Consider the following 25532-nt stretch of genomic DNA (forward strand, 5'->3'; position numbering starts at 1 on the left):
CAGTGTAGCATCCAATAAAGTGTTGTGAAAAAGTAGGAGGGCTCAAGAGGAAGGCAAGTTAGTAATTATCAAAGAAGGCACCAAGCCGAGAAGGCTATGTAGCACCATTAAGAGGAAGGTAAATCGGATAGGTTGGAAAGAGGAACGCAGAGGGTGAAAAGATTTCAGTCCGCCTTATCAAACTGCCACCAAACACAAGAGGAGAGGGCAGAAAAAAAATTGGATTACGAGTATGAGGAAACGGTCACTGTTATGAAAGTCATTGAGACAACCCATTCTCCCGAGCATTCCCAACGTCACTAAACTGTACTAAATTGCCCAAACCTAACCTATCCTAGGACCCACATACAGAAAACAGGACATCACATCAATTTTGCAAGATGCTACCATTTTTAATTCATCAGATTTTGGCCTAAGGGGAAATTTTCACATCATGCATCACCCCAGAGTGCATGGAGACAATGAAAATCACCCAAAAGGAGCAAAGGCTCTGGTAATGAGTCCAAGAGGTGGCTAAGATTGGGAAGAGAAAGAGGAACACATAGGGAGAAATGGAACAGACAATGTACTATTTAGCTATTAAGAAGCCTGGATTTACCCGAGGGCCACTTTCACTAGTGACCTCAATGATAACAGTAAGCCAGAGGCTTGTTAAAAGTCCCCCCATTAGCCTTGATAATCTTTTCCAGTTTGATTTTGAAATTCAAAGAGTCTTGGCATTTACGGCTTCAGCTAGTAGGCAGTTCCATTGGTTTATAACCCTGTGGGTGAAAAAGCATCTCCTGTTCTCAGTCCTGCATTGTATCTTGTCGAGCTTGAAACTTATCGCTCCCACAGCACCGCTCCTGTGCCAGGTAAGTCCTCTACAGGCTCACCATAGCCCGTGCTACTTGCCCTGCTCCTGTGCCAGGTAAGTTACAGGCTCACCATAGCCCATGCTACTTGGAACTTGTTCAGAGTAGCTGAATCTGTAACAACATTGAAACTGTTGCTCCTTGTTTTCGTCACATTAGACCTTTTGAAGATATTTTCCGGATCAACATCCACCAAATTGTTCAGTATTTTAAAAGTTTCAATGAGATCTGCCCTGTCGTGCCTGGTTTGCAGAGTTGTTAGCTCTGTGGCCCTCAACCGTTCCCAATACGTGAGATGATTTAGCTCTGGAATGATTTTTGTTGCCCAGTTATCTTGAGGTTATCTTGACTTGATTTCGGGGCTTTTAGTGTCCCCGCGGCCCGGTCCTCGACCAGGCCTCCACCCCCAGGAAGCAGCCTGTGACAGCTGACTAACACCCAGGTACCTATTTTACTGCTAGGTAACAGGGGCATAGGGTGAAAGAAACTCTGCCCATTGCTTCTCGCCGGGGCCTGGGATCAAACCCAGGACCACAGGATCACAAGTCCAGCGTGCTGTCCGCTTGGCCGACCGGCTCCCCAATGTTGCACTTTCTCCAGAGCAGCTATGTCCTTCTGAAGATGGGGTTATTATGCTTGGATACAGTAATCCAAATGGGGCTGCACCAGAGACTTTTACAATTGAATCATCACCTTTCTTTCCTTAAAAGTCAAAGGTACTCTTGATTATTCCAAGGGTTTGGTTAGCCTTTTTGTGACTGCTGCTCCTACCTGCTGTGCAACTTTCAGTGAGTAGTGGATTTTGACTCCAAGGCCCCACATGCAGGGTATGGCATTTGTCAAAATTAAAAAGCATTTGCTAGTCTTCTGACCATTTGTGGAGTTCAAGTAACTTTTTGTAGGGGCTCCAATATCATTATTATTCCCACTTGTTGACCAGACCACACACCAGAAGGTGAAGGGACGACGACGTTTCGGTCTGTCCTGGACCATTCACAAGTTTATGAATTGACTTGAGAATGGTCCAAGACGGACCGAAACGTCGTCGTCCCATCACCTTTTAGTGTGTGGTCTGGTCAACATACTTTAGCCACGTTATTGTGACTCACCACCTGCATTATTCCCACTTTACCGTATATCTTTGTGTCATCTGCAAATTTGATGATGTGGTTTGTAATATTCCCATCTATGGGAATATTACAAACTATTACATTTGATGTAATATTACATTATTACATTTGATGTAAATGATAAATAGGTTGGCCCCAAAATGTACCCCCAGTAAGTACCCCACTTACACATTTCTCCAGTCAGATTTGGATCCATTTAGTACGACCCTTTGTGTTCTTTGTTTCAGCCACTTTTATCCATTCTAATATTATACCATTTATTCCATGGGCCTGTAATTTCCTTGCCAGTCTTTTATGTGATTCCATATCAAAGGTTTTAGCCCATGTATACTACATCCCTGCACAGTTTACGCAGTCACCCTGCTAAGTTTGGCGAGGCTAGTCCAAGCTTCATGCTTTTTACCTTGAATACACAAACACACTCTTTTATAGACATATAATTTCCCTATATGTTTATTATTAGTCCTATGATTATCCATTTTGGATAGCTATTATTTGACTTAATTGATTTAAATGGTAAATTGCTTCAAATACTTCACCTCCTATTTCACTCTAACATTCCATAACATTTTTTGTTATTCATAATTAAAATCCTCACTTTACTTCTGATATTGTTTAACAAAATATTCAAGGAACATACCCTCGACCCTTCCTCAAACTCCATTTGAAAGTGCTAAATAGTATACAGAGCAAAAAATATACAGAAAGATGGAATAAGTATTGGAACCTACTAGCAATGTAATGGCACCTCGTATCATACACGAAGATCAAACCCCTTGTCCGGTCTTCAATGGCACTTTCCAAGCCTGAAATGACTGCAGGAATATCCACTGGTATTCTTGTGAGGATACAAAGAACAGGCAGTCTTCTAGACGGGCTGAGACAGGTGCGGCCAAAGTGGATGATGGCATCGGCACCGACATGTTCTGCGGCCACTTCATCAACGCAACAGCTGCCAAAATAACACCATTAAAAATATAGTGATATGTGTAATAACATGCATCTTTCTGGGCATGAGACTTGGTGGCTTCCCTAGTTTATGCTCTGGATATTAGGATAAGGCAATTAAACATTAGGTATTCAGAAGGGTCTCAAAGTTTACTAAGGGCATCTGTCAAGGAAGGAAAGACCAAGCTCAACGAAAAACCTGAAGACATGAAGCAGAGCACCCAAGCATCTCAGACCTGTCACCTGGAATACCTTTAGACACTTCCCCACAACACTGCCACTGGAGCCTGTCGTGAAATAGCTAAAGGGAGAATCCTCTATAGCAACTAAACCTCGGTGAATGTCAGAGGAATTGACTGTAAGGAGGAGGAGGAAACTGCAGCTCACCCTGCCCCATAGCCAAAGGTGCACCAGAACATTTACTCTGGTCAGGGTACCCAAGAAATATGTTAATGAGAATAGACCACGTGAGAGATCAAAGCAGCACATTGAAAGCGAAATACCTGCGAGAGGGATTGGTATGTAGCGTGGAAAATGGGGAGGCATACAGTGAAGAATGTGACCAAGTGGACTCCCGGGGCTAAATTCATGAAGCAGTTACATAAGTACTTACGAACGTGTACATCTTTCCTCAATCTTTGACAGCTTTGGTTACATTTATTAAACAGTTTACAAGCTTGAAAATTTCCCAATCAACTGTTGTTGTTATAAACAGCTTCCTGGTGCTTCAGAGCTCATTAACTGTTTAATTATTGTAAACAAAGCCACCAAAGATTGAAAAAAATGTACAGGTTCGCAAGTGCTTGCGTAACTGCTTTGTGAATCTGGCCCCTGGATGTGACCTATGACTTCACACCATCTAGCTTGACATGCAGCATAGAAACTGTCAGTGAATTACGAAGGAGCCGAGCAAAACATTTGAACAAGGCATCTGCAACCAGATAGCACATTAGACAAAGAGGAAGTGCTTTGATATCATTATACTGGTTTGCAGTGATTCGTTTTGGTTCATTCAGTGCGTTTCCAAAGACTTCTTGGAGTGAGTTTAGGAATTTTGTTATCTATATCTATATCTATAAAGGCAATGCCTATTTGCCTGTTCATGCTTGAGGCCCCAGGTACTTGGGGCTAGGTAAGGTACTTATCAGTAGAATGCACTAAGCCAGTATAACTATATAGCACTTGGAAGAGATACGAGGACAAGGAACTGGGATTGAACGGAGCAAACGAATGGTGCCTTCAGCCATCCACTTGGACCACTGGCGACCGAATGCACACTTGCTTGAAGAGAGGTCCTTGCTCTACCGACCAGTCGAAGCAGCTGGGAAACCCACTTGGGGCTAGCCTCGAATTTTGCAGTGTAACTGGTCTTTGTCTGGGGTTGGTCAAGGCTGGGTTGGGGTTGAGCCACATGTAACCCACCCTTTTGCATGAAATGGCAAATCATACCATTGTATTACATTTATAATAGAAGGAGATGGGGGGGGGCAAGGGGAGGTTATCTTAAGGTTATCTTGAGATGATTTCGGGGCTTTTTCTTTTTTTAGTGTCCCCGCGGCCCGGTCCTCGACCAGGCCTCCACCCCCAGGAAGCAGCCCGTGACAGCTGACTAACACCCAGGTACCTATTTTACTGCTAGGTAACAGGGGCATAGGGTGAAAGAAACTCTGCCCATTGTTTCTCGCCGGCGCCTGGGATCGAACCCAGAACCACAGGATCACAAGTCCAGCGTGCTGTCCGCTCGGCCGACTGGCTCCCAGACCGGGGAGGAGGAGGAAGGGGAAGAGGAGAGGGGAAAGGAGTAATAGGGGAGAAGGTGGTGGTATATAGTGAGGATGGCTACAGTGATGATAGCACAAAGTGAACATGCCTGTCACCCAAGTAATGCCAGGTACCTCTACTTATTATACAAGGCAGTAGGCCTTGTTTCAAGTTTATATCAAATCCTCAGAGTTAACAAGGAATAATTGTAAAATGCTCTTGCTTCCAATAGGATGTGATAGTCTCGTTAATACCTGAAGTGTAATTGCTTTGCTCCGAGTCAGAGCACAAGTCAGGGCAGTCACTGAGGAAAGACTCTAGGAAAGACATTCACTTTGTTCACACAAAAAGTGAGGCAGTAAAAAATCAGTGAAGTACTGTATATAGATGCATGAGAGGGTATAACAAAGGGGGAAGTAAACAAGATTTTAAAAATACCAACACAGGATAGAACTCCAAACAATGGATATAAATTAGCCAAATTGAGGTTTCGATGAGACCCAGATAAATACTGGTTTGTAAACAGGGTTTTTGCTTTTTGAAATAAATTTCTGGATAACATAACATACAAGGGATTGATGGATTATTTCAAGTGTACGTTATAAATGTACTGTACATATAAATAAGTTTTGGTGGATATAAATGAGCTGCCTCATACGGGCCAATAGGTCTTACTGTATACCTGTATTTGGATTTGATGTCCAAAGGGTTTGGGAGTGGATAGGGGAGGTAAAGGGATGGGGAGGTGAAATTCTAGAAGAGAATGTGGGTATGAAGAAAGAGAAGGTTTGAAAGTTCGGTGGCCTGTCCACCATGGGGTTGGCACATTGTGTCGTTTGTTTGAGTATGTGAATGTTGGATTGTCAGTACATTGGCTGAGTGGGCTAGTGTTTGTGTCCTAGCTGGTGTCTGGAAACCCTTAAGCTGTTGGAGTTGGCTACAGGAGATTAATCTTAGCAACATCAGGGTAGTTACTCTTCAAGTAGCACAAAAAAGGTTTTTCGTTATTTGTTTTTTTATTTGTTTTTTTTATTTTATTATTATTATTATTATTATTATTTTTTTAGGTACACAGTGGTGCCTCGGTTTATGAACGTCCCTGTTTACGAACTTTTCAGGTTACGAGCCAGATTTGTTCAGAAAATTTGAATCGGGACACGAACTTTAACTCGGGATACCAGTTTGTTGATACGCATATGGCCGACCTAGCGCATGGTGACATGGTGATCGCACTTCAGTTTACCTGTGCCTCACGCCCAGTGACTATCCCGCCTGAATTCTTTGCAAGGATTTACATTTTCATTTTGGATTTTTGGTTATTTGAGCATAAAAGTTGTTATTATATATCTCGCCATGGGCCCCAAGAAAGCCAGTGGTAAGGTTCAAGGCAAGAAAACACATGTGAGAATGACCATAGAGGAAAAACGAGAGATCATTCATAAACATGAAAATGGTACTCATGTTGTTGAACTAACTAGGCAGTACAACAAATTTTCAGGAGAGGAAGAGGAGGCAGTTGAAAATGTCCCTTCCTCATTAATTAAGAAAATGTGTGCAGTATGGGAAGGACTGCAAAGTTTTGCTGAAAAGAATCACCCAAAGAAAGCTGTAGGTAGGCTGTTGCATTAATCTTTTCAATGACAATGTGATGCCTCACTACAGACAAGTGTTGCAAAGAAGGGAAAACAATCTTCAATGGAACGTTTCCTTGTGAGAAAAGTGAGAAAATCAAGCAGTGAGCCACAACCAGGACCTAGTGGTATGCAGGCAAAACGTGCCAGAGAGTGCACTCCAGAGAAATCTTCACTGCCTGATGTTATAATGGAAGGGGACTCCCAAGCATTAACACCTCTCCTCCTTCCCCCTCCTCACCATCTTCCATACGCCAACAGCAGTCATCAGCAAGGGTAAGTAATAACTTGATCATACTTTTGTAGTGAAGATTTGGGTGAATTAGGTATAAAATTTACTTTCTAGTGAAGTTTTTGAGGAGTCAGGAACGGATTAATTCATCTCCCATTTTTTCATATGGGCAAATTTGCTTCGGTTTACAAATTTTCGGGTTACGAACCATCTCCAGCAACGGATTAAATTCTTAAATCGAGGTACCCCCTGTAAATCGGGTCAAGGATAGACCACTCATCTGGGTCGTAAGGCAGACCACTTTGTATTTAGGGTCTCGGAAAGGTCTGATCATGAATGTGTCTGATCACTTTTTGTTGGAGAGTGATTCTTCTGGATCTGTGTGGTGATTTGTGGATCTCGTAGTCACTGGTGGTATTTACTGCTTCGTGGGGTTCTTTGGGGGTCTGGAACATACATGTGCTTCTTGCGGTACAGCTGCCTTCTGCCAAGTAGCTGAGCCTGGTGTTCATTGGCATCATGTTGAGAGACTCGTGGATCTGGTCTGTTCTTACCCTGTCTGCCTTTTAACCACTGTGCTGCTCGCCCTCCAAATACAGCACCCGTCGTGCGCAGGAAATAAATTTTCAGGATTTTTTTCTTGGGGGGGGGGGGGAAGGGAAGCGTTAAAAACAGAAATGTAAAATTAACAATTGTACTTACAAACTGTACTCAAAATTGTACTTACTTTGGCCGCAATGTGGGTCCGGAAAATGTTGTGTGACGTCATGATTTGCTGGTCGCCCATGGCTTAAGACTCCTGGGGGCAGTCGCGCGCCAGGTTCAAGATGCTTGAGTTGCCACAAATAATTTTTTTTCATTTTTTGTGCACAGTTCCAAATACATTTGTTTTTTCTTGCCAATCCTATGTATAATGAACACGTACACCATAGTATGGCAGTAGAACATCCGTACTGTCCAAAGGCATTGTGTTACGTGCATCACAAATGTGTTTACATATCTTGCAGATATTTCTGATGCAGAACATGATGTGTCATGCTCATTTATGTATATTTACAAAATATTTACACACTGTACAGTATCACACACTATATATATACACCATCAACAGACTCGGAACTCGGCGAGTGTGTGATATGCTGCGAAACAGCCAACAGGGCATAGTGGAACTTTGCATTATGCACCAGGTGCTAATGCATCTTCACTTTTGTTCTCTACAAGTAGTGTTCTTGCATACAATACCGGCACGTTTACCCTTTTCCCGTGATGCTGTGCCTGGCATATACTTGAGCATGTGAACACCGAACATCTCGTTACTCCTCAGTCTGTCTGGAACTGCGTGTGGCATTGTTGCTGGCACCCCGCCCGGTGCAACAGAGCCCTCCTTCCCATACTTCACGAGCAGTTGTGACAACAGCAACACAATGTCCGTATTGGCGGTCTCCTGCCTGATTTTACTAGATACATGTTGAAACAATTGAGCACTGCAACATCAATGAGGTGGAAAAAGAACTTTTTCATCCACTTCACAGACTGACGCACACACTCGACGGCACCGAGCATCATGTCACATTTATCTACTAAGCTCATGTTCACGTTGTAGTCTATGACACAATCGGGTTTATATATGGGGAAGCGCGTTTGAAAGTGCACTTTGCCACTGTCCAACATGGCACCGGTGTGAACTGTTGTCAGCACATTCACCTCGTGTCTTTCCCTCCACCGCACTGATAGCATATTGACACACTTGCACAGCTGGCAATCACCCACTGCAATACCTATGCCAAATACTGGCAATTCCTTCCTGTGGGCCTTCACAGTGCCAGATGCACCAGTGTTGTGGGCAAGGAGGTATCTGGTCAACAAGGGGCTGGTATAGTAGTTGTCGGTGAACAGTATATGCCCCTTGTTCAGCAATGGTTCCATGAGGGTTTTGATGACACTGCCGGAGAACCCGAGATCGTCTTGAGCTGGTATGTCTATGTCTGTACCTGAATACAATATCATGTCCATGATGATACCAGTTTCGCAGTCGCACAGCATGAAAAAGCGCCATCGATTTTAGTCCAAATCGATGGCGCTTTGATGGGATGTACTGCTTGAACGCCAGTCGCCCTATGAACAGTATTAGCGATTCGTCAATCACCACATTCTGTCCTTGTACAAAATAGTCACAGAACTTGCCTCTCACGTCACTGAAAACCTTCTGTACCTTCCAAACCTTCCAAAGTCTGTCGGGCCTGTCCTCATTTGCATTATTTTCAAAGTGCAGGCACCTGAGAAGCAACAGGAACCTATTACGTGACATGTACCTGTTGAACACTGGGGATAGAACAAGGCTGTCTTTGCTCCAATAATCTTGGATGACGTGTTTCTCAGTGTTTCATCATCATGCTCAATGCGAGAAACACACACTATACATTTCATCAATTGTGGTGTCCTTCCATCGTGTCAGGCGAGAGGCAGGTAAAATGCCGGCGTCTAAGAGGCTGTGAGCGTATCTGTTCGTCTCAGTTACAAGATGAGTCATGAATTCATTATCAAAATACGCCAGTAAATAGTCTATTTTGGCCATATCCTCACTTGTATACGGGAATAATGGTGTCACACCAACATCGCTACCATCAGAAGTTGGTATTTGTGGAACAAATGCAGCACAATCCTCCCACACAAGTACACCCGGGGGTTTGGTTTTGGCACCAACACCACCACGAGCACCAAAAACTTGGCTTCATCGTCTGGTGCTGGAGCTGCGTGTGGGTATGGTAGGAGATGAGGCTGATGTGCGTATCGTAGGCCTACCGTGAACACCTGATATAGAGGGAACACAGTCGTCAATGTCCTCTATAGCTGCGTGACATGCTACCACTTGCCGTGATGTGTTGCTGGGGCAGCAAAACCCCCGCCTAGTAACACCCTCGTTGCTCATACTTGGGTCGTCAACACTACTTGTATCGGAGCCTATCTTACTGAAGCTCAAGAATGATTCATCGCAAGTACTATCACTGAATAAACTTGCATCAGAGGACACACATGGTGGTGATGACTAACGGTGTTGACCCAGGGCGGCGAGGCAAACCGGCCGAGGCGCGTGTACTGTACACACTCGCGAGATCATCCACCTCAGTCTCTCCCTCACTCGTATCAGACTTCTGTGTAAGGTCTTTCTCTGGATCATAGTCTAAGTCATCATCCATAGCACCATCATCATACAAAATGTGGCATATTTCCTCCTCAGAGAGTCGTTTTCCATGAGCGCGGCTGACCGTGGAGCGGGAGCTTGTAGACGATGCGTCAGACATGGTTGCTTTTTTTAAACCGAGGCTTCCCACAGCCGTGGGGCATGCTGGGATTTTTTTCAAGATGGCGGACGATCACTGGGGCCCCCAGGCATCCATTTTGTACCCACGTCACCGCTCGCCAGTTTTGAATGGTACGCTAAAAATATAAGATTCCAGAGGCTCGTTGCGAACCCCGTCGACTGCGTGCAGGCACGTTGTGCAGTTCAGTGGTTAATGATCACTTAGATTTATCAAACACTTTCTGAACCTAATTTGCCAAATAACAAAAATTCTTAGGTCAGGTGAGGAACATGATTAATATATAATTCAATCCCAAGCAGAATGCTTAATCATAGCATAATTTATTAAATAAAATATATTCATGCTATGATACCAAGCAAAATTAAAATGGCCTGTTGCTGAAGATATTGCAAATAAACACTTCAATGTCCATCCATCTCATTTAAGTGTATTGTCACTATTAAACTAAAAATATAAAACATACATTTTCTAAACTAACAGATACACACAATTAAATGAGTTGAAGATCATGTGCCGGAAGAACACAGTGCTGAATAACCTAAGCTGTACCAGCACCTGGCCCAAGGTTTGAATCTGAACATACAAATAATTATCAAATAAAGGTATCAAGTTGAGAAGACTATGTAGCAAACTAAAATGTAACGTAAGGTAATTATCAGGAGAAAGCTTTAACCACCGAACTGCATAACGTGCCTGCATGTGCTTGACAGGGGGTGCGCAACGCGCCTCAGGAATCTAATAGGTATAGCGTATGATTCAAAACTCCTGCGGCTACATGGGTTTCACATTAGCTTCCTCAGGGCTCTTGTAAACAGATGCCATCTTTAAAAAAAAATCGTGGTCCACATTTCCGGGTGAGAGAGCCTTAGTACTGAGTAAGCAACCAAGGCTGGCACTCGCAGCATGAGCTCACAGCACTGCTGTTCAGCTTGTGACCACAGCATCGCCTAATAATATCAAAATATATATGTAACTGGTATTATTTAGCCATGATAGTATTACAGAAGAGCCTGAGTGTGATAATGACTGGGTACAATGTTCAAATCAGCGAATCAATGCTGTTCAAGATGTTCACAGCGCTAGCCACAGCACCACAGCATTATTTCGTCCATCTAGGAATATTCAAACGACTTCTTATGTTTCTTTACAAAATAAACTTGTGTTCAATTACAGTGGTACCTCAGCTTACGAATTTAATCCATTCCCAGAGACGGCTCGTAACCCGAAAATTCGCAAACCAAAGTGAATTTCCCCATAAGAAATAATGGAAAATGAATTAATCCATTCCAGACTCCACAAAAAATTAACTTTAAGGTACATTTTATACCTAAATCGCCCAAATCTTCAGTAATAAAGTATGTACAAGTTACTACTGACCATTATTGATGATTCGTTGGTGTATGGAAGACGGTGAGGATGGGGAAGGAGGAGAGGTGTTAGTGTTTGGAAGGGGAGTCCCCTTCCATTATAACATCAGGTAGTGATTATAACTGCCTGACACACTGAACGAACCTTTTTGACATTTTTTTTCAAATGTTTTCAATTTTTTTTCTAAACATCAGGCAGCAATGACTTCTCTGGGGTACACACACTGGCACGTTTTGCCTGCATACCACTAGGACCTGCTTGTGGCTTACTGCTTGTTTTTCTCCCTAAAACCCTGTCTAGTGACACTTGTTTTTCCCTTGTGACGGTAACGCGTTGGTGTTCGGCTGTTTAAGGCTAGGGGTATGGCCTCGTCACATAGTTATAAAAAAAATAGAAAAACTGGAACTTCGTCTGTGGTAAGGTAAGGAGAAGACACACAAAACACAAGTAAACTTTAACAATGAAATTTTAATTACGTTAAATAAATCAAAACATGAATAAATGGACAAACAAATTCGTATAATAAAATCAATCAATCAAAATAATAAGAATAATTAAATGACACAATGAAAAGTTACGTTAAGGCAAAAATAACAAGAAGTGCAACACAAAAGTAAATGGGAGGTGTTGGAATATTGGCTTTAAGCCACCACTTCTCTCAGTACACGCTAGCGTCTAGCCGGGAGGAGTGGTGACAACGAGAGCACCGAATATTCTGAGGTCTGAGGTCGTGGCGACCCCAGACATCAAGTAGTATGGGGGGGCGAGTGCAGGTGCAGCCAGACCGGCGACCAATCAGCGGAGCCGGCAGCGATCAACATGTAGTTTGGTGGTTTGAGTCCGAACAGGTGGCTGGCTGCATACGTTTTGCTCACCCTGGCAAGCCTTGCTGGTGTTGTTGTCGTTGTTGGACATGTCTTCCATAGTCGTTTTATATAATTTCGACGACGTAATTATGGAGGGAAGAGCAGGCTCAATCTCTTGAAGGAGATTATCGTCACAACTCTCCCCCGAAGCCTGCGGTTCTGGAAGAAGTACGTCGTTATGTGGTGGAGTAATGGATGGAGTCGCTTCTACTTCATAAACTCTGGAGAGGGCATCGGCTATGGTGTTGTCAGAACCCCTGATATAGCGGATCTCCAGGTTGAAGTCTTGTAAATACAGAGCCCATCGTAGAAGACGCTGGTTGGTGAATTGGGCTTGATGTAGGAAGCGGAGAGGGTTGTGGTCTGAGAAGATGGTGGTAGACCTGGCGCCTTGTAGGTACGGAGCGAAGTGTTGGAGGTTCAGGACGATGGATAGTAGCTCCTTTTCAATAGTGCTGTAGTTCCTCTGGTGTGGTTTCAGTTTGTAGCTGTAGTAGCTGACAGGTAGAACCTCCTCGCCTCGTTGTTGCATCAGGACACCACCAACGCCGGTACCACTGGCGTCGACATGAAGGACGAAAGGCTTGGTGATATCTGGAGAGGCGAGAATGGGGTTAGAACAGAGGAGGAATTTGAGTTGTTCGAAAGCAACGGTTTGCTGTATGGTCCAATTATACCGTTGCTTGGGACTGGTTAATAGAATTAGAGGTGTGGCAACTGTACTGAAATTCCTCACAAACCTACGGTAGTAAGAGGCAAGACCAAGGAAGCGCAGGAGCTGCTTCCTGGTGGTAGGCTGTGGATACTGTTGGATGGCTTGAGTGTGTGAGTCTAACGGAGCTATGCTGCCACTCCCAATAACATGACCCAGATAACGCACTTTACCTTTCGCGAAAGTGGACTTGCCCAGGTTGATGGTGAGGCCGGCTGTCAGGAGCTTGGAGAACAGACGTCGTAGCTGGAGCAGATGTTCACTCCAGGAGTTGGAGGCTACGACGATATCGTCCAGGTAGGCGTATGTGTTATCCAAGCCCTGGATGACACGGTTGACAGCTCTTTGAAAGGTGGCCGGGGCATTACATAGTCCGAAAGGAAGGCGTTCATATCTGAAAAGTCCAAAAGGAGTGATGAAGGCAGATATCTCTTTAGCGCGCTCCGTAAGACACACTTGATAGTACCCCTTAAGCAAGTCCACTTGGGACAAGTACTGGGCACTACCAATGGCATCAAGGATGTCATCTATCCTTGGCAAGGGGTAAGCATCCTTGACAGTGACAGAGTTCAGTTTACGATAGTCAGTGCACAACCGCACCTTACCTTGGGGTTTGGGCACCAAGATACAAGGTGAGGCCCAGGGGGACTCACAAGGTGTAGCCAGTCCATGATCCAAGAGGTATTGCACCTCAGCACGCATGACTTCCTTCTTGCTCGGGCTGATTCGGTAGAAGGGTTGACGAATCGGCCGGGTGTCGGGGAGCAGTTGGATGTCGTGCTGGGTAACATTACACTCTTGGGGATCATCTCTGAACAACTCTTGATGTTCTCTGAAGATCTTGACGAGAGGTGCACTATGATTATCCTGAAAGTATTTGGGAAGATCATTAAGGATTTCGGAATTAGAAAGTGCTGACTCCTTGTCAGTGCTTTCGGGAGGAGAAGCCGGGAAGGTCTCACTGTGGATGTAGGGTTCTGTGAAAGTAGAATAATTAGTCAGGACAGTGGGAGGAGTACCATTATATTGCTTCAGGAGGTTGACGTGGCACAGCTGGGTCTTCCGCCGCCTATCTGGAGTCTCTATCACGTAATTGTTATTGTTTCTGCACTCTTTGACGCAGTAGGGTCCTGAAAATCTGTTTTGTAAAGGTGAACCTGGGATAGGGAAATAGGCAAGGACGAAGTCTCCCGGCTTGAATTTTCTTACTTTGCTGGTCTGGTCGTAATGAGTCTTCATTCTCACCTGGGCTTTCAATAGATTATCATGGGCAAAGCGGTGGACTCTCTCGAGAATGTGTTGAAGGTTTTGAAGAAACTGGGGCACATTCTGATGCTCACTGAAGGTGGCATCTCGGAGAGAGTCTTTGAAAGCCTTAAGGGGAGTACGGCACTTACGGCCGTAGAGCATCTCATAAGGAGATACTCCTAGGGACTCATTGGGGAGACTTCTGAAAATACACATTATTAGGTCAATCTGCTTATCCCAATCCTTCGAGGTTTCACTACAAAACTTTTTCAAGAGTGCTTTGATGGTCTGATGACTACGTTCAAGAGAACCCTGTGAAGCAGGATGATAGGGGCTGGACAATACCTGTTTGATGTTGAACTCCTCCAGTGTCCTTTTGAAGAGATCACTGGTGAAGTTGGTGCCACAGTCACTTTGAATCTCCCTGGGAAATCCGTATTGAGTGAAGATCTTCAATAGATGTTTTATAACCGTAGCAGCCGTGATGTTCTTCACTGGAACTGCTATGGGAAATCTGGTGGTAGGACACAGGATGGTTAGGATGCTCAATCTCTTGAAGGAGATTATCGTCACACCCTACTTTGTAACACTTGTCTGAAGCGAAACATCACATTGTCATTAAAAAGACTAGCACAACGGCCTACTACAGCTTGCTCTGGGTAAATTAATAACTTTTCAACATCCTAAAGTGTTTGTGTTCTTTGTTTCATGATTGTTGATATGCCTTTTGCCACATTAGCACTCATAATGTCCTTTTTCTTAGCAATTAGAGTGCATATCGTTGAAATAGATTTGTTGTACTGCCTAGCTAGTTCAACAACCTGTGTACCATTTTCATGTTTACAAATGATCTCTTGTTTTTCCTCTATGGTCATTCTCGCATGTGTTTTCTTGGCTTGAACCTCACCACTGACTTTCTTGGGACCCATGGCGAGATATATAATAACAAATTTTATGTTCAAATAGCCAAAAATTCCCCCTCCCCCCAAATAAAAAAATCCTTGCAAAGAATTCAGGCGCGATAGTCACTAGGCGGGAGGCACTGTTAACTGAGGTGCGATTGCCGTGCCACCACGCGCTAGGTCGGCCATATGCGTATCAACAAACTTGTTTCCCGAAATAAAGTTCGTAACCCGATTCAAATTTTCCAAAGAAATCGTGCTCGTAACCCGAAAAGTTTGTAAAGAGGGGCATTCGTAAGCCGAGGTACCACTGTATTCATTAACAGGATTTAGTGACCAGGATTGTGATAATAGCAGGATTGTGGTGATAATTAGCGCTGTGCGTAGTATTGTGTGAGGAGGAATTTTGGTGAGGGAAGGAATCGAGGTAGCGTCACTGTGTGTGGCAGCCACTCTTTGTTTTGCTCCTTATACTAGCTCAGTGGTTCGCTATGGTGAACACACATATGTACATGGGTATATACAATGTGTGTATATAGTGTAATAACAGCAACAGGAGTATGTTGGGAGGAACCACTTTGGTGATGGAGGTAGCATCGTACTCGTAGCATCGTCGTCTGCTGTGTGACAATTGTCATGCAGAAAACCCATTTATGTGTGATGTGGAAGGCTAATAAAAAAGCATGGGTGACTAGGCTTATTTTTTCGGAGTGGGTGAATGAAGTGCTGTGCCCTGCCATAGAAAAATATCTGCAGGAGAAACATTTGCCACTCAAAGCCGTGCTTCTCCTCGACAATGCTCCTGCTCATCCTCCAGGCTTGGAAGATGATTTGTTGCCCAGATACAATAAATTCCTCACAGTTAAATTCCTTCCTCCTAACACTACTCCTCTAATTCAGCCTATGGACCAGAAAATTATAGCGAATTTTAAGAAACTTTATGAAAGGGCACTTTTCCGGAAATGTTTTGAAGTGACTGAAGCCACAAACCTCACCCTCAAAGAGTTCTGGAAACAGCATTTTAACATTTGTAGTGCTTTAAAACTCGTTGACAAAGTCTGGCAAGAAGTGACTCAAAGAACCCTGATCTCTGGCTGGAGAAAATTGTGGCCTGAATGTGTGAGAGAACTAGACTTTGAGGGGTTTGAGCCTCTAAATGATGCACCTATTGTTGAGGAAATTGTTAGTCTAGGCCAGCAAATGGGCTTGGAATTGGATGGTGATGTGGAGGAGTTGGTGGAAGAACACAACGAAGAACTGACCACCGAAGAACTCCAAGCCCTTCAACAGGAACAGCAAGACAACGCAGCGGATGATTCTACAGTGGAGGAGAAGGAGGCAGTAGCGAATGTCCCTTCTGCAGTAATTAAGAAGGTGTGTCAGATGTGGGAAGAGATTCAAACAATTGTTGAAAAGACTCACCCAGAGAAAGCTGTAATAGGCCGTTGCCTTAATCTTTTCAATGACAATGTGATACCTTACTACAGAGACAGCTTGCGAAGAAGGGAAAAGCAAGCTTCCATGGACAGATTTGTGGTGAGGAAATCGAGCAGCGAGTCCCAACCAGGACCTAGTGGCACTCAGATAAAACGTCCCAGGGAGAGCACACCAGAAAGGTCCTCACTGCCTGATGTGATAATGGAAGGGGACTCCCCTTCCAAATACTGTACAGTAGTAACTCCTCTCCTCCTCCCCCCTCCTCACCATCTTCCATACGCCTACAGCATTCAACAGCAAGGTAAGTAATAACTTGAACATAGTTTTGTAGGTTTATTTAGATGAATTAGGTATAAAAATTTAGTTTGATGTGGGGTTTTTGGGGTAGTCAGGAACGAATTAATTCATTTCCCTTTATTTCTTATGGGGAAATTAGCTTCGGAATACGAGGCATCTCCAGGAACCAATTAAACTCTTAAACTGAGGTATACCTGTAGTCTCAAGCAAATAACTAACCAGTACCACCATAACAGGTCATACATGCGCCATTAATAATAGTTATTAAAGAGCACTGTATAGAGGAATAACATTTAAGAGAAGGCAATGGACCGGGTCTCCCAGTGTTCAAAACCAAAGCCTCCAAATCCTAATAAAAACTTGTACACCACACACACACACCTTATCCCAAGCTCACACAATCCAAAACACATCACACACAGTATATCAAATCTCTACATAATCTATATGGCACACCTTGCACATACAAATTACATTTCCTCATACTCTATAACACACCATCCACGTCTTATCTTAACCTTGCATAATCTACAGATACATTGCACTACTAATGCACCACACACATCCTAATACATCACACAACATGCAATATGAAACCAACTCCACACAGCCCTCATACTGACCTGCCATATGTTGTATCACCAAGGATATAAACAGTGAAGCCTAGTTGTAGTGTTATTGCACGACACACTGCACCAGCGTCTCCTAATAACTCGTCGGGAAACTGAAGTGCAACCTGAAGAAAAAACCAGCGTTACATGTAATAAATCACCATTTTCTGGGCGAGTCCCAGAGGCTCCCCGGAGCTATCCAGGCTGATATGTATATCCCTAAACTCTGGTATCAGTCAGTGTAAATGGAGTTCTACCGGGGACCCCGGCCAGAACCTGGCCCCCTCAGAGAGGCACGAGGAGCAATGGCCTATAGAAATGCACATGGGATTTGGAGCATTCTATATCTGCCATCGACCGGGACAGGCACCCAGAAAGGTAAGCACCTCAAAGCAAACCCCTATTCTGGTTAAAACGACTAAAATAGACCAACTAGCAAACAGAACTCCCCAAATAAAAATGAACAGACAAGCATGATGTCACACGAGCCGCGCCGCATGTCTGCGCAGCTCCCGGGAAGAGGGAGTCCCAGATCCTCACGCCGGCAATTCACCCACCAGTTCTGAGGCTGGATATCAAAAACACGCAAAAAACTGTCAACTGGAGGAGGAAGAGTTGCCGGGGAGCCTCTGGGACTTGCCCAGAAAACGGCCTTTCATTACATTCAACATTGGTTTTCTGGAGGGAGCCCCTTGGGCTCCCTGGAGCTACTTCAGCAAAAACGAAAACTAGAGGGACTTACCCGGGAGGCGGTCGGTGCTCGCACCTCCTTGAGGTTACCTTGAGGTGCTTCCGGGGCTTAGTGTCCCCGCGGCCCGGTCGTCGACCAGGCCTCCTGGTTGCTGGACTGATCAACCAGGCTGTTAGATGCGGCTGCTCGCAGCCTGACGTATGAGTCACAGCCTGGTTGATCAGGTATCATTTGGAGGTGCTTATCCAGTTCTCTCTTGAAACTGTGAGGGGTCGGCCAGTTATGCCCCTTATGTGTAGTGGAAGCGTATTGAACAGTCTCGGGCCTCTGATGTTGATAGAGTTCTCTCTCAGAGTACCTGTTGCACCTCTGCTTTTCAACAGGGGTATTCTGCACATCCTGCCATACCTCCTGGTCTCATGTGATGTTATTTCTGTGTGCAGGTTTGGGACCAGCCCCTCAATTATTTTCCACGTGTAAATTATTATGTATCTCTCCCGCCTGCGCTCAAGGGAGTACAGATTTAGGCTCTTTAGTCGGTCTCATTAATTTAGATGTTTTACTGACTGGATTCTAGCAGTAAAGGATCTCTGCACGCTCTCCAGGTCAGCAATTTCTCCAGCTTTGAAAGGAGCTGTCATTGTGCAGCAGTACTCCACTCTAGAGAGCACAAGCGTTTTGAAAAGTATCATCATCGGTATAGCATCTCTTAGGGTGGAAAGTTCTTGTTATCCAACCTGTCATTTTTCTTGCAGTTGTGACTGCTGCTTTATTGTGTTCTTTAAAGGTAAGGTCTTCCGACATGAGTACACCCAGATCCTTTACATTGCCTTTTCGTTCTATGTTATGATTTGCCTGAGTTTTGTACGTGGTTTCTGTTTTTATATTTTCAATTTTTCCGTAGCGCATGACTTGGAACTTATCCTCGTTAAACACCATATTATTTTCTGTAGCCCATAGAAAGACCTGATCTACATCTGATTGGAGGTTTGCTGTGTCCTCTATGTTGCCAACTCTCATGAAAATCCTAGTGTCATCTGCAAAGGATGATACAGTGCTATAGGTTGTGTTCTGGTCTATGTCTGATATGAGGATGAGAAAAAGTACTGGAGCAAGCACAGTACCCTGGGGGACTGAGCTCTTCACGGTTGATGGGCTGGATTTTATTTTGTTGACTATTACACATTGGGTTCTGTTAGTCAGGAAATTGTAGATCCATCTGCCTATTTTCCCGGTAATTCCTTTTGAACGCATTTTATGTGCAATAACACCATGGTCACATTTATCAAAGGCTTTTGCGAAATCTGTGTAAATTACATCAGCATTTTGTTTGTCTTCCATAGCATCTAATGCCATATCATAGTGGTCCAGCAACTGCGACAGGCAAGAGCGCCCTGTTCTGAAACCATGTTGTCCAGGGTTATGGAGATGCTGTGATTCCATGTATTTCGTGATCTTACTTCTTAGCACTCTCTCAAAAATTTTTATGATGTGCGATGTTAGTGCTATCGGTCTGTAATTTTTTGCCTCTGCCTTATTTCCTCCTTTATGGAGTAGTGCTATCTCTGCTGTTTTTAGTATGTCAGGGATAACGCCAGTATCTAGGCTTTGTCTCCACAGAATGTGAAGGGCCTGCGATAGTGGTTTTTTACAGTTCTTGATGAATATGGAGTTCCAAGAATCCAGGCCTGGTGCAGAGTGCATAGGCATACTGTTTATGGCTTCTTCAAAATCTAGTGGGGATAGGGCGACGTCTGATATATGATTTGATGTTGGTATCATATCCATGAAAAATTCATTTGGGTTATCAATCTTTAGTGCATTTAATAGCTCTCTGAAAACAAAGTCGTACTGCTTCCTCAGTAACTCGCTCATTTCTTTGTTGTCATCGGTGAAAGTTCCATCTCCCTTTCGCAGGGGCCCGATACTAGATGTGGTTTTTGATCTTGATTTTGCATAGGAGAAAAAATATTTCGGATTTCTCTCTATTTCACTGATGGCCTTTTGCTCTCTTTGCCTCTCCTGGGTTTTGTATGATTCTTGTAGCTTGAGTTCAATTGTTTCTATTTCTCTACCTAACCTTCTTCGCCGTTCTTGAGATAGGGTGCGACTCAAGTTGTTCCGCGATTCGTTTTCTTCGCCTATATAGGGAACGACGTTCCCGTTCCAATCTGCATCTCTTTCTCTTTTTCTTAGGGGTATGCGGTTTGAACATATTTCTAGTGCTACTGAGGTTATTTTTTCCAGGCACTGGTTCAGGTTTGCATTTTCTAGCTGTTCTTCCCAGTTTATTTCTGTGAAGTCCTGGTTTATTTGCTCCCAGTTTATCTGTTTATTATTGAAGTTGAATTTGCTGAAATCTCCTCCACCAGGAATCTGGACTGGTTTTGAAGGTCCATTCCCCATGGTTGTCAGAACTTCAATTAAGTTGTGATCTGAGTAACAGGTATTTGTAATCATTATGTTCCCGATCAACTCATCATTATTAGTGAAAATGAGGTCCAGTGTGTTCTCCTTCCTAGTTGGTTCTACTATCTGCTGGTTTAAGGCAAACTTATCGCACATCTGTAGCAGGTCATTTGCATGTGCCTGTTCATTTAGGCTACTTCCTGGTATTCTTTCTGATATTACTGTATTAGCCAGGTGCTTCCATTTCAGGTGCCGTAGGTTGAAGTCCCCAAGCAGGATGATGTTCGGAGCTGGATTTGTGAGGTTTTCCAAGCAGTGCTCTATTTTCATTAGTTGGTCTTTAAACTGCTGAGGATTTGCCTCCGGCGACTTATATACAAGGACAACAACTACATTTAGGATCTCTATTTTGACTATCAGCACTTCCACCATATCATTTGAGGTGTTTAGCAGCTCAGTACAGACGAGTGTGTCTTTGATGTAAAGGCTGACCCCACCCTGAAGCCGGTGTTTCCTATCACATCTGAAGAGATTGTATTCTGAGATCCATATTTCACCATCAAGGTAGTCCTTTGTGTGAGTTTCCGTTAGGGCTGCAAACACTGCATTTGCCTCATGAAGGAGACCATCTATAAAGTGAACTTTGTTGGATTTGCGTGTTTTTATACCCTGGATGTTGGCAAATATAAATGATGTTATCGTGTTAGTGGAAGTGCTGGATGCTTTACTTGGTGTTAATATCTGAGGCTCTGGTAAGGAGGCCACTGTGTTTGCATCCTCTCTAGCATTTGCCCGAGTTGGTGGTAGAGTCTGGTCATTTTTAGCCATTCTTCTCCTCCTCCTCTTGCTAAAAAATTATCCCGGTTGATGGAGTAGTGGCTGTTTTCATAGTGGTAGTCTGTCGGTTTTATTTGCCTGGTACCTCTTATATGAAAAGCTGGACATTCAGCATTGAAGCACTCTTTCCTGTCCAAAGAGTTCTTGCAAATTTCTGGGTGAAAGAATTCACAGCTTTTGGTACATTTACCTGTATTGAGGAGGTTCCTGCACTTTCTAGGGTGATCCTATGTACATGTTCCATTTATTCTTCCCGATTCCCCATGCTTACAGGTAGCCCATTTGTAATACCAGCATATTTTGGGGCCTTGTATTGTTGGTTTCCCTTTGCCAGGGACCGCACTCTGCTGCGGCGTCCCCGTCACTGTGCCCTGCTCCGGGGCCTGTGACACCACGCCCCGCTCCGGCGTCCCCGACCCCGCGCCCCGCTCCGGCGTCCCCGACCCCGCGCCCTGCTCCGGCGTCCCCGACCCCGCGCCCCGCTCCGGCGTCCCCGACCCCGCGCCCCGCTCCGGCGTCCCGCTCCGGCGTCCCCGCGCCCCGCTCCGGCGTCCCCGCGCCCCGCTCCGGCGTCCCCGCGCCCCGCTCCGGCGTCCCCGCGCCACGCTCAGGCGTCCCCGCTCAGGCGTCCCCGACTCCGCGCCCCGCTCAGGCGTCCCCGACTCCGCGCCCCGCTCAGGCGTCCCCGACTCCGCGCCCCGCTCAGGCGTCCCCGACTCCGCGCCCCGCTCAGGCGTCCCCGACTCCGCGCCCCGCTCAGGCGTCCCCGACTCCGCGCCCCGCTCAGGCGTCCCCGACTCCGCGCCCCGCTCAGGCGTCCCCGACTCCGCGCCCCGCTCAGGCGTCCCCGACTCCGCGCCCCGCTCAGGCGTCCCCGACTCCGCGCCCCGCTCAGGCGTCCCCGACTCCGCGCCCCGCTCAGGCGTCCCCGACTCCGCGCCCCGCTCAGGCGTCCCCGACTCCGCGCCCCGCTCAGGCGTCCCCGACTCCGCGCCCCGCTCAGGCGTCCCCGACTCCGCGCCCCGCTCAGGCGTCCCCGACTCCGCGCCCCGCTCAGGCGTCCCCGACTCCGCGCCCCGCTCAGGCGTCCCCGACTCCGCGCCCCGCTCAGGCGTCCCCGACTCCGCGCCCCGCTCAGGCGTCCCCGACTCCGCGCCCCGCTCAGGCGTCCCCGACTCCGCGCCCCGCTCAGGCGTCCCCGACTCCGCGCCCCGCTCAGGCGTCCCCGACTCCGCGCCCCGCTCAGGCGTCCCCGACTCCGCGCTCTGTGCCAGATCTGGTTGTACCTTGGTGTCATGTACAGTTTGTTTGAAGACATTAGAAATTGCTATGCAGGCATTAATTAGTAATTATCTGTTTTCGGCGGGAGTTTTATCCAGGATTTCCATCAATTTCAAAAAAGTTACATCATTCTTTTTGCAGAGCCAGTACACAGAGTGGTCACTGGGACCATTTCTCCTTGAACTCGAATTCGGAACAACAGGCTGCAACTGCCGACCCAAAGTAACACAGGCCTGACTATGCCCAGGAACATTAACGAGGTAGCGTGCAGCCTGGACCCTGTTCGACTGCCAAAAACCCTGTGCCCGAATGTCAGCCCAGGACATGTTACCGAAGACGGCAGCAAGCGCAGCAGACCGCAGGCTGGCTAGACCAAATAACCCTGTGGACAACCTGAGAGACCTGAACCTGAGAACTAGGAAGGAAAGAAACCGGATCAACCCAAAGCGCGTCCTCGGCCACAGAGGACGTGGCATGCAAATAACGGTGGAGAGCAGCAACTAGGCACAACACATGATGCACCCCCGGCCTGACCAACCAAGCATCAACAACCCAATGACCCCAAATGGAAAGCAGCAGTCTCATTCTTCACCAGAAAAGAAGGAGATAGCTGCAAACAAACAAACTTATCACCACGACTAAAAGAGCAGAAACCCATGCACCGGAGGAAGGTATGAAGCTCCCCAACCCGACTCCAAGACGCCAATATCAACAAGAAAAAAAAAAAGCTTCGGAAAAACAATCATGAACCAAAGGGGCCACAACAAACCAAGGAGAAGACGGATATGAGAGCGCACTGTCCAAAGACCAAAATGACTCAAGCGGCGCATGAGCAGGCCGTAGATGAAATAACATCCGAAACAGTTTGCGAAATGGTACAGAAGTAACATCAAGCAAGCTGCAGCGGCTCCGCCAACGCCGCACGATACAAGACAACAATATTCGGCATAAGATGACAGTCCTGAAACAGCCAGGAGAGAAAGGACAACACAACCTTAACCGAAAGCGTAGTACAGCAACGAAGAGTCAAAAAGAAACGGAAGGACCACCAGGAAACTTCATACTGCTGCCGAGACGAAGCCCGCAGGTGGGACACCATCACAGCAGAATATCAACAAAAATGGGCGCAACCACAGGGAAGGACAGTACCCCAGCAAAGGGAGCTTATACAGGTTTCTCACAAGATGTAATGAAAGGTGGTTATCTTGGCAGGTTAGTGATTATTGAGGACATGCTAAAGAATTATGAAGAAAAGGTTATTAAATTAGAACAGCAAAATGAAAGTCTTAAGATTGAGTTTTGTAATTTAAAAGAAAGTATTTTCCAGCAAGGTAAAGAAATTTCCAGCTTGACTTATAAGGTAAGGATGCAGGAGGAATACATCAAGGAACTAGTAAAGGGTAATGAGGCATGTTAAGTGAAGAGTAGGGAATTTGAAGAAATTAACAAGAAAATACTCATATGGTGAACAACTCCAAGGGACCCTGAGGGCTAACATGGAGTTAGGCAAGGAGATGCAACGAGAAACTTCATTGGCAACTCAAATAAAGGAGGCTAATAAAGAACTAGAGAAGTATAAAGAAGAAATTATAAAGTATAAAAAAGTATAAAAGTATAAAGAAAGTATAAAGAAGTTGACTATTTCCTTAACAGCATGAACTCCTGTATGCTAATCCCCACTATCACCAAACCTACCCGAGTCACTCAAACATCAGCCACTACCTTGGACCACATATGGACAAACATAACAGCTCCCCTTGTATCTGGTATCATCTACGACAGAACAACTGACCACTATCCTACCTTTCTCATAGCGAACATGGACATAACACCACCAAAAAGCAAGAAATTTTCATTTAGGCTACACAGTGAATCAGCTTTAGACAATCTTACAGAGGCACTTCACAATATTAACTGGGATTCTGAATTCAATAATACCCATGATATAAATTCATTAGCTAACCTCTTCCTCTCCAAAACTCTAAGCCTCTACAACCTTCATTGTCCCCTTCTTACAAAGCAAATAACTGACAAAAGATTAAACAATCCATGGCTCACAAATGGCATTCTCAACTCAATCAACAAGAAACATGAATATGAAAAGAAAGTTAGGATTGGCCTAGTTTCAAGGGAAGTAGCTAAAAGGTACTCATCAATGCTTACCAGTATCATAAGAAAGGCAAAACTTGCATATTATGTGAATAGATTCAATGAAGCAAAAGGTAACATGAAAAACACTTGGAAAACTATCTCTAGTATCCTAGGAACTAAACAACACTCACATAACCAAATAAAACTCTACAAGGATGGGGATATACCGTCAACTGATTTAGAAATGGCAAATGAATTTAATAGTTTCTTTTCATCGGTTGGTGCTAATCTTGCCAGTAAAATCCCACAGACTCAGACACATATTAACACATATCTCTCAGGCAGCTATCCAAACTCTCTTCTCCTTTCACCAATCAGCCCGGCAGATGTTGTGTCCATCATACACTCTCTAAAAACCAAGGCAGGGAACACCAGTGAAATTCCGTCCATTGTGTACAAGAGAGCCTCCCATGCCCTTGCCCCACCCATAGCACTACTGTTCAACAAATCTATAGAGTATCACACCTTCCCTGATATCCTCAAAAAAGCAAGAGTAACGCCAGTCCATAAAGGAGGCAATCCGGCGGACATAAACAATTATAGACCAATATCAAATCTACCCATTCTATCAAAAATATTTGAAAAAATTATTTACAAACAGCTCTATTCCTACCTCGTAAAATTCGACATACTCAGCCCCTGCCAGTTTGGCTTCCGGTCCCAAAAGAGTACCAATGATGCAATCATTAGTCTCCTTGACATTATCTACTCAGCCTTTTACAAAAATGAGTTTCCGATTGGACTCTTCATTGACCTAAGAAAAGCCTTTGATACTGTTAATCACAACTACCTCTTATTTAAACTCCAGCATTATGGAATCCGAGGCCTTGCCCTTGACTACAT

At 45.1% G+C, this 25532-nt stretch overlaps 1 protein-coding gene across 2 annotated transcripts in view; it reads right to left on the bottom strand.

The window, feature by feature from the left end:
- The window catches only part of LOC138365806 (2-(3-amino-3-carboxypropyl)histidine synthase subunit 2-like), a 63622-nt gene that overhangs the window by 21331 nt on the left and 16759 nt on the right, over nucleotides 1-25532 (bottom strand). For both annotated transcript variants that reach the window (XM_069326290.1, XM_069326291.1), the window contains exons 3-4: nucleotides 17333-17445; nucleotides 2716-2936 (exon numbers count right to left, since the gene is read on the bottom strand). In XM_069326290.1, the coding sequence (XP_069182391.1) occupies nucleotides 2716-2936; nucleotides 17333-17445 (334 nt within the window). The remainder of the gene's footprint in view (nucleotides 1-2715; nucleotides 2937-17332; nucleotides 17446-25532) is intronic.

Source organism: Procambarus clarkii, chromosome 18 (assembly GCF_040958095.1).
Source record: "Procambarus clarkii isolate CNS0578487 chromosome 18, FALCON_Pclarkii_2.0, whole genome shotgun sequence".
In the NCBI taxonomy this organism is placed as follows: domain Eukaryota; kingdom Metazoa; phylum Arthropoda; class Malacostraca; order Decapoda; family Cambaridae; genus Procambarus; species Procambarus clarkii.